The 11,510-nt window shown below is 48.4% G+C and overlaps 1 protein-coding gene across 2 annotated transcripts; it reads right to left on the minus strand.

Annotated features, from left to right (window-relative positions):
• Nucleotides 1-4,701: 4,701 nt before the first annotated feature.
• MYC (MYC proto-oncogene, bHLH transcription factor) lies at nucleotides 4,702-9,243 on the minus strand. 2 transcript variants are annotated; one of them, XM_077808835.1, is made up of 3 exons: nucleotides 8,106-8,345; nucleotides 7,235-7,931; nucleotides 4,702-5,878 (listed from the first exon to the last, which is right to left on the minus strand). In XM_077808835.1, the coding sequence occupies exons 1-3, from the start codon at nucleotides 8,223-8,225 to the stop codon at nucleotides 5,334-5,336; spliced, it is 1,362 nt and encodes a 453-aa protein (XP_077664961.1). In that variant the 5' UTR covers nucleotides 8,226-8,345; the 3' UTR covers nucleotides 4,702-5,333. The 2 variants fall into 2 exon arrangements, with proteins under 2 accessions (XP_077664961.1, XP_077664960.1); XM_077808834.1 differs by lacking the exon at nucleotides 8,106-8,345 and adding an exon at nucleotides 9,139-9,243 and having other exon boundaries at nucleotides 4,704-5,878.
• Between the last annotated feature and the right edge of the window lie 2,267 nt (nucleotides 9,244-11,510).

Here is an 11,510-nt window from a genome sequence, read left to right on the forward strand (position 1 = left end):
ATATCCTTGGGGGGGGGGGAATGGGAGGAATACCAAAGAAACCCACCACCGTAGCATTTAACTTCAAGAAAGAGAACTGCACAAAAGTGAGGACGCTAGCTAAACAGAAATTAGAAGGAACTCTCACAAGAGTGAAATGCCTACAAGCTGCGTGGAGACATTTTATAAACACCGTAAGACTAAATGTGCCCCCCAAATAATAATTTAAAAAAACAGTAAGAGGACCCAAAAAATGCCACCATGGCTAAACAATGATGGTGTGGAGAAATCATGACCGGTGTGGAGAAAGGTGAATTAAAAACAAAATGCCAACAGTGGGAAGATTTTGCACTGAAACTCAGATGGACAAAAATGTCAACAGTATCGTACGTCATGACCTAGCCTTTTCTCCCAGATCCATATAGAAGAAGAGAGAGTTTTACAGTGTGTATATACAATTCAAAGCAGTCGATGAAAGATAACTCACTTTTATTTTAATTTAATTTAATTTTATTTTAACCCTTTTATTATATTTATTATTTACAATACAATTAATGCCATTTTTACATTGTCTCTTTTCAGTCAGTCCCCATACTTTAACAATAAAATACTTACATTTACTTTGCATGCATATAATACCAAAGCCTGCAGCCTGACTAACTCATTTTCTGATCTTTCCAGATCTCTTGAGCTAAGCAGGTTGAGGCCTGGTCTGTGGGTAAACGTCAAAGGGAAAGCAAGTGGTGCTGTTTCAGTAAGTGGTGCTTTTCTTTCAGAATCACTCCTGAATCCATGCTGCAGCATGGTTCTAGGAGGCACTGAACAGCTGGAGGTGCTGTCTTTCTGATGAGATGTATAACCTAAGCTCTGGATATGCATCGTAATTAAAAATCCCAGGGTGAGTTAAATGGGTGAGTTAATTTCAGTGTTCTATCTTAATTCCAGTTTATGGTGATTCCAGTTTGCCTACCTCCAATTCTCCTTTTAATGTAAATTGGACATATTATTCTTCACTTCCATCCCCCAAGCTGTCATGGAATATTATTGGCTGCCATGGTCCACCATGCGAATGGTGGTTGGTGAATGATCTCTAGATACATACACAATGAGATTTTCCACAGTGCTCAGTGTTGGCCCAGCTCTGTTTCAATTGAAGGCATGGTGAACTGCCATTGACTTTAATGGGCACAGAATTAGATCAATGCTCAGCGCTTTTGAAAATCCTAACCATGTGTCCTAAAATTAGTTGGCTGGACAGAAATGGCATGCTAGAGAAAGAGATGATGGAATACTACAACTCCGTATTGTTACATTTTAATGACCAAAGTGTGTCATGCAGGCAAATTTATTCTCACTATTAAGGACTATTTCTGAGTCCCACCTAGTTTGTTTTTTTTACCACAATTTAGCACAATTTGCTGCTTTTGCTGTTGCTTTTGCAACAGATATTGTTTGAATACTCAGGTAGAACTGGAAGAGCAGAGAGATGGAGATAAAAATGCTGCTTGTGTTTTAAACATTGTTGTGGTACAGATGTTTGGCAGACAGTGTGAAAGCTTATTACGTTTCAAGACCGAGTGCCTTCTTTTACAAGCTTATCAACCTTTATTGCTCCAAAAACAGCAGCAGAAAGTAACACTTCCTTCTCTATATACAATGCATATCCTGCATCTTGGCAGGGGGTCAGACTAGATGACCCTGGCAGTTCCTTCTAACCCTATGATTCTAATGCATCACTAACTGAATCCATCCCAGAAACTCCTTTGGGATATCTCATTTATTCCCAACCTGTTACATGAACTGTGGAAATGGAAGCAACCTCTTCTTTGCTGCAGCAACGGTTTTATGACAACTTGAAGTTTTTTCTTGACCTCAGGTACTATTTTTAACCCACTTTTTGCTATGGCATTTAGATACAATCATTTTAAAACACGGAAACACCCATAAATCCTTGGGATCTCCTAAAGCAGATGAAAAGGTCGATTTGGAGTATGATACAGATCTGTTCTACTGTTCTGGCAGTGGGTCGGCACCTGGCCCTAGTGAAGATTAATACAGAAAATGAGTAAAGAAAAAAAATCCAATTTATTAAAAGATTGGGAACCTTCATGTCTGTAGCTAAAGCAAGGACTGCTATCTCCAAAAAAAAAAAAGGCTATATGTAAGAAGTACTTTGCTAGCTAGTCTCTGTGTCCTGATCTCATTAATGGGAACAAAGGTGATAAAAGGAATGTTGTTAGTGCTGGTGACCTGGAGCCAAAATCCACAGCTCTGCCACTTCTCTGCTGGATAAATATGTGCTTTATCTATGTACCCATCTGTAAAGTGTGTAGGCTAACATAACTTATTTGAAAAGCATTTTGAAATTGTTGGACAACAGATGCTATGCAAATTATTACTGGAACCCAGAAATAATGCAGGGCAGAAAAGGAGAGAAAATGGCTATTAAATAGATGCTCTATTAAAGTTACCAGTAATTAAGCTACCTCCCCCAAAGAGTGCTTTATGAATGCAGAAACTGCTCTAAGGGTCACAGATAGTGGAAAGCACCCTACTTTGGTTCTGACATGATAGAACAGCTCAATTAATTTCATGGTCACCAATATCTAACCTGCTCACGTACATCCTCAAAAAAGTGACTACAGGCCATTTTAGAAACTTACAAAGAGGGATCCAGACAAGTTTAAAGACAGACTAATATTTTTAAAGGATCCAAAGCCTGCAACACCTGTAGAAATTCAATTGTATATGGGCACCTAACTCCCATAAGCTCCACTGCAAATCCCAGACAGCATACCTGTAGGCAGTGTGCTACAAAAACTTTTATTGTAAGCGCTTCAGAGCAAGGATCTTGTCAACTTTTCAAATATTAATATTTATGGCAATGTAGAAATGAAATATGATTTGTCCAACCACAACCCAACCTTCCTGGATGGTTGGTGGGAAATGTTAGAATGTCAGAAAACAATGGGAGATACAAGAGGTAACTTGTCTAGCAGAGGTTATTTGCTCTAATACCCAGCAATCAAACAGCTTGTTCGTTCCAGGTGCATTTAAGTCTTCTTACAAATGTTAGCGTTGTAAATTAGAAAGACAAGAAGGGTGCGGTAATATTTTTTATTGGACCAAATTCTGTTGGTGAGAGAGCCAAGCTTTTGAGCCAGAGTTACAGCTCACCCACCTTTACTCTCTAGTATCGTGGAACCCACCTGGGCTACAACTGCACTACATACAATCACTGCAAATTTCAGACCAATGCTGCTAAAATGCTCTTTTCATAAATGCAGGATGATCAGAGACAGGCTTGCATTTAAAAAATAATTCCCCCCTCCTCAATCCAATGTCTAATTTGTTTCTTGGATTGACTCAGGCTGCTTCAGCATGCAGACAGCAAAAGGGGGGGAAAAGGATTGCCACCTTAAAACATACTTCTAAAGCAGAGGTCCCCAAAGGGTGGGGCAAGCCCCCCCAAAGGAACACAGAAGAATGTTCTGGGGGGCACAGCACAGCCTGGGTCAGCTATGGCAAGAGCACCACCCAGCCCTGCTCCACTTTAGCCCCAGCACCTAGCCATGGCTCTACTCCTGGCCCTAGCTCTGCCCCCAGGTACAGCCCCTTTACCATGTGTACATCGCCAGTAGCCACAGCCCTGCTCCCAAGGGAGCGGACAGGGCAAGGGGGGCATGAACCTAAAAGTTTGTGGAGAGAGGCTGTCTAGCTTGTTGCACACATAGGGACTTTCTCTAAGGCTGAGGCAAAAACAATAATTTGAATTAATTCCAGATTTTAGGGGTCATGTGACAAGACAGTTAAACTGTTGGGTCAGATTCAGTCACAGATTTAATCTGCGGTTAAGAAATTAGTGTTTTCTTTCTTTGCCGTAATTGGTAGAGTAGGTAAAGGAAGGCATAACTATTGGTGTAGTTTGGTTATGTGTCAGTAAAATTGTTTTTTGTTCTTGGAAGAGTTTTTTGACCCCCCCCCCCGCACTTTGTTCTTACATGCATTAGAGCTAAAACAGTATTGTATTGCAAGATTAATATATAATGAATTCCAGTCTTTAGTGCAAAATGAAAATGCATAGTAAATCCTATCCCTACTATTTAGCTCTGGAGTTAATGGTTTGGAAGGAACAGACAGCCCAGGCACCTGCTGGACTGGCTGTTGCAAAAATGAGTCCGTTCAGGTCCAGTCTACACTAGGAATATTATGGACCCAGCTATGTCACTCAGTGGTATGACCAACCCACACCCACAACTGGTATAGTTAAAATGACTTCAGTCCCTCTGTAGGCAGCATTGGGTCAACACCTTTGGTTGACCTACCTACAGCCTGTTGGGAGGTGGATTTACCACAGCACTGTGAGAGCCCCTCCCCTGGCTACAGGGAGTGTCTATACTGAAGTGCTGCTACCATTTTAAGGGTAGACAGAGTCTTAGTTTAGTTCTTAATAGAAAGGTGATCACATTGCAAGCCACCATCATAAACTCGTATTTCTGATATACTGAAAAGGGCAACAGCTGGACTGGCAGGCTAAACACACACTAAAAGCAGTGGTCTAGTCATTTAATGAGGCAAGGTTAAAAACCTTGCTTTTACCTGCTTGGTCAATGTAGACAACTGGTAGCTATAGGACTTAATATGGCAACTTCCCCAAATGTATTTTATTTAAGACAAAAATAATTCAAATTTTACAATCTTAATTTACCCTTGAGTTATGTCAGATTACTAGCATTATTACAAGGACATCGAATCTGTGAGCTGTAGATGACAATACTGGAAGAAAAAGCAAAGTCTTTACACATGGTTTAACTAATTATATTTTGGGCAAATATTTATTTATCTAAAAACAAAATAAAAATCAATTTTTAAAAGAAAATGTATTTAAATAAAACGCACAAACTGGTGAAATGTTCTGGCACAGAAGTTCAAAACAAGTATAAACCCAGTTGCCACAACCGCTGAGTATCAATGTTGCAACATTTGTCTATAAAGACTTTATTAAAGGTATGGACATAGCAATAAGGTATGTAAATATATACAGCCATTTGAGGACAACTTTTTGGAATTGTCTTAAGAAAAATGACTTAAATACAAAATTTTCGAAGAACAAAATTGAAAGTTCATCCCCAAACATGAAGAAAAGTCCCATCTGTCCTTATGCCCAAAGTATTAATTATGAGGCAGTTTTGAGGTTATGGCTAAACCTTTCCAAGATCCAGCCAAGGTTGTGTAGTCTCGAGTTATTTTGAACGGCATGCAATTGCAATGGTTCCATTCTTTACGAACTGGCATAGTTCATGAGTAATATTAGAAATATTATTTTATTTCAGTCTGGATTAGATTATTCTAATCTATGCACAAGAGTTCCTTAGCTGCTCAAGTTTGTGTTTCAACTGTTCTCGCCGCTTCCTCAACTGTTCTTTCTCTGCAATCAGTCTGTGTTCATCTGTTTGAATAGAAAGAACATATTCTGTGGCTTTTTTAAGGATGACAACTTTGGGTGCCTTTTCATTGTTGGCTACCTCAGGTATTTGGTCACGCAAAGCAAAGAAACTCAACTTCAGCTCATTTCTCCTTTGGCGCTCCAAGACGTTGTGTGTTCGCCTCTTGTCGTTTTCTTCTGTGTCTGATGTGCGGGGACTTGAGCACTTTCGGTTATTACTGATTTGTTTGAGAACTCTACCATTGTCCAACTTTATCCTTTTTGCTGAAGGATACTCAAGTTTGGTGGAGGGAGGAGCAGCATAATTGTGCTGATGGATGGGGACATGACACCGCTTGAGAACTAGTGGGCTGTGGTGTGGCTTACTGTGCTCTTCTGTTGGTTGTGTGATTGATTCAGATTCACTTGTTGTCACAACATCAATTTCTTCCTCATCTTCCTCTGGTTCTTCCTCTGGAAGAAAAAACACCCCTATTGTAAGTCAACTTGTATGAACATTTAAAAAACAAACAGTTCGTAAGTGTTCCTTGCTGTATAATGGAGAACAAGGTGGCATTTTTAAAAAAACATTTTGTAATCTGCTTCTAAAATCTGCACTTCCCTGAAAAATGTTTTCTCTAAGAAATTCAACGGTACTGTTAAAAGAACAGACTCCTCTTTTGTAATTCTTAACTCTGCATCCCAGACTGCCAAACCCTGCCTCCCAGATAGCAAGAGTTACGTAATTCTGAAGACAGCAGGGAAGTTGAATGCTGACAGCAGATGTTACAGCATAACCTCCCTCCCCCTGCAAAAATTAACCCCACCCCCCCCAAATCATGGAAGTCATCCTTAAATATTTAGTGAGTCTTTGGCAAGACCCCAAAGCAAAGCTTACTTAACACTTGTATATTTTTAGGGGCACCTTCAGCAGCTCCCCCCCCCCCCCAATTATTCATGGGTAATCCAGGGGAGAGGGGAAAAAAAAAAAGACCATAAACTTTGTCTGCAGACAAACTCAGTCCCTGACTATACATGGGTTTGTCTCTCAAACTTTGTTTGAAAGATACATAAGCATGCCAACAAAGCTTTCCCAGACCCATTTACTTCTCTTCAGCTACTCTCACTAGTACCTCCCATCCCATGAATGTCACTGGAGGGCAGATTCAATTGGATAAGATTCTAGCTTTGGGGAATGACTCTGAGCCTGTTATGAAAGTTAACACCTCCCTCCCTCGCCCCCCCCACCCCAATGGGCTGGTTTCCCAGGAAATTTAATTCCCGCCGAGTCTCTCAGCGTGCCTTGCTAACGTGGCATTTAAAAAAGCACATGCAATAGGGGGACTGAAATCCTTAGGGTGGGAGGAGTTACACACACCAGTTTCAGCAGGAAACCAACTGTGTGTCCTGCCCAAGCCCTTCATGTTTTAAACCTTCCAAAGTATTCACCCTGAGCAAGTTACAAGGCAACCCAACAAAATCCAGGAGGGTTGTTATCTAGTACATATAGAGTGGTTAAATTTTAAAGCAGTATACAAAGGGTACATCCAGGGGACAGGAGTGCACCCCAAAACGCACAGAGGGAGCAGCTATTGTTCAGCGCTTACCGTGGGCCCGGCAAACGTTGTTTGATAAGTTATCTGAATAGGAAGCTGGTGCTATAAAAGGCCTGGCAGGGGAAGTCCCTGGCATCTTCTCTGGCAGGGCCAGTTACCTTCTTGTCTGACTCCCCAAGAGGCCAGGCTGTGCCCGGGCCGATCTCCCCATGGAAGCCCCCCTGTCTGGCTCGGCGGTAGGGAAGTCTGCCGAGAGAAGAAGGGTGATACTCACCCGAGTCGCTGCTGGTGGTGGGCGGGGTGTCATCGCCCAGCAGGGAAGCCGGGCTGGAGCTAGGGGAGCCGGGCTTGGAGGATCTCTCACTGAGGGGGTAGGGGAAGACCACGGAGGGGTCTATGCAGTCGGCGGCGGCGGCGCCCAGGTCGTGCAGGTAGGTACTGGCGGAGGCCGGGGAGGGGGCCAGGCTGGGCGGCTGCGAGGGCGGCGGCGGCGGGCAGAGCCGGGAGCCGGAGCCCCCCTCCCTGCGGGCCGCCTGGTAGGAGGCCAGCTTCTCGGACACCACCTTCTCCAGCTTGGCGGCGGCGGAGAAGCCGCTCCACATGCAGTCCTGGATGATGATGGATTTCACGAAGGACTCGTCGTCCGGGTCGCAGATGAAGCTCTGGTTCACCATGTCTCCCCCCAGCAGCTCGGTCACCATCTCCAGCTGGTCGGCGGTGGAGGGGAAGTAGGCGGCGGCCAGGCTGGAGCGGCGGCTGGGCGAGAGGGGCGGCGTGGGCAGCAGCTCGAACTTCTTCCAGATGTCCTCGGAGGGGGCGGGCGGCTGGAGCTCGCTGCCCCGCTGCTGCGCCGCCAGGTAGAAGTTCTCCTCCTCGTCCTCGAAGTAGAAGTAGGGCTGCACCGAGTCGTAGTCGTAATCGTAGTTCTTGCTGGGGAGGGTCGAGGTCAGCGGCATCGCGGCGGCTGGTGCCTGAGGGCCAAGGGAGGGGGACACGGGTCAGGGCGCTGCGGGGTAACAACGGGGTGCACGGTGTGTGTGTAGGGGGGACACTGCAACACGGGGTGCACCTCCACCCCCCAAGGAGAACCCGAATACACGGTGTGTAGGCCCTCCCCAACAAAGGGTGGAGAAGGGGTCACCCACCCCCCAATAAGGCGCAGGGGTGGGCTGCAGCCACCGGCCCTCCTCTCGATAGGTGACATACGGGGCACACCAGCAGCCCGCAGTTCGCTCCAATGCAACACGGGGAAGCAAGAGACCCATCCGGCCGCACCCGCGGCGCGCCGGGCTGGACAGCGGGCGCTGCGGCTGCGGCGCCTCCTGAGAGCCGGAACCACCTGAACTGAGCGCGGCCGCCGCCGCGCGACCCCCTCGCCCGCGGTAGGGGCTCCCCGGGATTCTCTCCCCTGCCCCGCCGCCGCCCGCCTCCGGTTCCCTCGCGCTCCGCTCCTCTCCGCCCCTTCTCCTCCCCTCCCGGCCCCACGTCTTGGCCGGCTCCGCTCCGTCCCTTCCGCGGGAGCCGGCTCCTGGTCCGCCCCCCAGATCCTGTTCAGCCCAGCTGGAGCGCGGTGCAAGTGAGCAGCGCCCGGCCCGGGACCCCTCTGCCCAGCACCATCCCCACGTCCCCGGCAGGTCAAGAGCTGGAGCCAGCAACCGGGGAAAAGCGGAGCGAATCCTTCCAGCCTTAAGAGCGGCTTCCAGGACAGGCAGCTCCCCGGCTGGCCCCAGCCTCACTCCCCCGGGACTCCAGAGCAGGGGGGAACCAAGGCGAACTGGGCTGCCCAGCCCCCAGCCGTGACACTGGCTGGTTACAAAACCAGACCTCAGGGCACCCCTCTCCCCCGCCCGCGGCTGCCGGGGGGTGGAGGGAAGACGGGGGGAAGCTGAAAGGCCAGGGGAAAAGCCCGATTTAAAGACCCCGGTGCAATGGCTGAGGAAGGCAGAGCGCGCCTTACACACACAGGGGCTGCCCGTGCTGCAGCTCCGGGCTGCTGCTCCACATCTTGTGTCACTGCGTCTATACACACGCTTCCCAGCTGAACCACCCCTCCAGCTCAGCGCCTTGCCAAGGGGTCACCTAGCCTCACCCCCCGCCCCCGCAGGGTGCGAACACAGGGCCGCCCCCCGCCGGAGACCCCTACCCACAAAAGGTGCGAACACGTCTCTGCAAACTCACCGGTTCCTCCGATGCACCGGCTCGGAAATGCAGCGGGAGGGGACGGATTAAAGACGGTGCAAAAAAAAAAAAAAAAAAGTGAAGGGGAAAAAACAACCGCCGCCGCCACCAGTCCCGCAATAATTATCCCCCAAGAGCAGCGGGCGGCGGGGAGAAGCGGCTTTCCCGGCGGCCGTCCGCCCGCCCCAGCCCCTCGCGCGCGGAATTGTAAGTCCCAAGGCAGCGCCGCCGGGTCCGGGGCAGGCTGAACTTCGCTCGCGCTACTTTCAAGCGCCGGCCGGCCGGCGTGAGAGGGGAGGGGGCGCTTGACGGGGAGGCGGCGGCGGCACAGCGGCGGCTCCCGCGCGAGCCCGTCTCCCTCCCTTTCGCCACTGCACAGAGCAGGCTGGCTCCCTGCACAGCGGCTTTTATAGAGGGCTCCGCCTTTTCCCGCCAAAGCGAAGAGGGTACGGACGAGCGGGCGGGGTGGGCTCGCGCGCGAGGGGGTGGGATTGACGCATTACGAGGACTATTTTCTTTCCCTCCGCAGCGTGTGTAAAGCGAAGAGGCGGGGCGGCGAGCCTTGCTAGCGGGGAAAGGGGCTTGGGGGACAGGCTGCGTTTGAACAGGCGCTACTAGGAGCGAGAGAAACGGAAGTAAACATAGTAAAGAACACGAGAGATGAATTAACGTGGCCGCTGCGATCGCGCCTGCTCACCGGACATTGCCCCGACCTCCTTTCCACCCATGCACCAGAAAATACAACCCAGCCTCGTGCAACCCTGGGTGACCAGCTTTGCCGCCGCTGATCCTTGGGTTGCAGCGATGTTTACTGTTGTTTTTTTTTCTCTCCATTTTGCAAGCCGGCGTCGCGCAACGCCTCCCCAGCTTTCATCCCAAGAGGCAGAAACCATTGATTGTTTAACAAAGCAGCGAAATGGCAAAGGCTGTAAATGTTTGGAAGGCGTCGCTCCCCAGGTGTGCACTGAGAGGAACGGTGCAGGGCAACTAGAAAAGGGGCTAGTGCAAAAAGCAAATAGGAAAACGTAAACGAGGGGAATAATTAAAATGTGATCAGAGCAGAAGGGGCGTTTATTGCCCCGGTATCTCTACCACGTCTCCCCAGGTTGTTGTCCCCTGCATGCATTTCCTAGCGCATGCAAAGAAGGGTTAAAAAGCAGGAGGTTACCGGCTTTGGCGGGGAGAGGTTAGTACTCGACGGAGCAAATCCAACCAGAGGGGCAAGAGACAAAAACTCCCCCCAATAGCTGCTGCAATCTGGTCCCCGCCGCCGCCTCTGCCTCTATGTCCTTTTTTATTTGAATTTATCTCCCCCTCTGGGAAAAAAAAATAGTGAGCCCTTAATAAACCAGCTGGATCCGCCCCAATGACAAACTCAGGTGCAAAGCTTTCCCAGTGGAGATTGCAAAGAGGAAAAGGGATCCAGGCTCAGCCTGCCCTTGTCCCAGCGGGCGGCTCCGCCAGGTACATCCCCCAGGTGAAGGGAAGGAGGGGAAACCGTTAACTCTTTCCTTTCTGTACCACGCAAAAATCCCCGCCTGCTCTCGGCTCCTTTATTCTTTGCTACTGATGCGCTAACTGCCCAGCTATTCCCAACACCTGGGATTTCCAACATGCCATTTATTTCACACTTGCCACCCCCACTCCTCCCTGTTTCCCAGGTGCACCTAGTTGTCTCCTAGTTAAGCTTTTTCTCTCCTGTTTTGTCTCTTACGTATTAACCTTGCTGGCATGAGATCCTTTTGAAGCCAACCAGGGAGAGACAAACCAAACACTTAAGAGTGATTTGCACCACTTTAAAATGCAGCTGGCTTCAAAGGGTCAGCCGAGCCGGGTCCTTTCCCTGCTGCTCAGATTAAGCTGCTTCCCCTGCGTTTTAACAAACTTTACCTCCCATGCACCCACAAACCAACCTCGAGGAAGCAATTAGGGAGGAAAGTGCTGTTCTACCTACTGGTTGAAATGCAGTTGTCGTGACGTGTAACTGCTACACTTATAGCTTGCAAAAAAAAAAAAAAAAAAAAATCAGAGGCCTTTGGTTCGCTGCAGGAAATGCAAATTTTTAGCCAGGGACTCAATGCTGCACCACTACTGGCTTTGGCTGCAAAAAGGATTCTCACGCCTGCTCGCTGCGCCCTCCGCACTGGTAGCGAAAGTGAAGTACTGTATCGTAAAGTAAGTGCGCCCTCTACTGGCTCAAAGATTACCAGGAGAGCTAATTATAAAAAGGGCGAGGCAGGCTGTGGAGAATGTGTGAATCACCCATTTGGGTGCAGATTTGATGATAAGAATAGAGGCTCCTTCACTGCTCTGTCTCTTTGTAACTCCAGACCACAAGGGAGGGAGGGACGGACCACTGGAGGCTTCTCAAA

Source organism: Eretmochelys imbricata, chromosome 2 (assembly GCF_965152235.1).
Source record: "Eretmochelys imbricata isolate rEreImb1 chromosome 2, rEreImb1.hap1, whole genome shotgun sequence".
Classification (NCBI taxonomy): Eukaryota; Metazoa; Chordata; order Testudines; family Cheloniidae; genus Eretmochelys; species Eretmochelys imbricata.

Bases quoted from the DNA above. Each gene is read 5' to 3' on its own strand.
- MYC (XM_077808835.1), bottom strand. From the start codon at position 8,225: ATGGGTCTCTTGCTTCCCCGTGTTGCATTGGAGCGAACTGCGGGCTGC. The intron at 7,932-8,105 runs GTGGGTGACCCC...CTTGGCCCTCAG, and splicing joins CCCCTGCGCCTTATTGGGGG to GCACCAGCCGCCGCGATGCC. The intron at 5,879-7,234 runs GTGAGTATCACC...TTTTTCTTCCAG, and splicing joins CACCACCAGCAGCGACTCGG to AGGAAGAACCAGAGGAAGAT.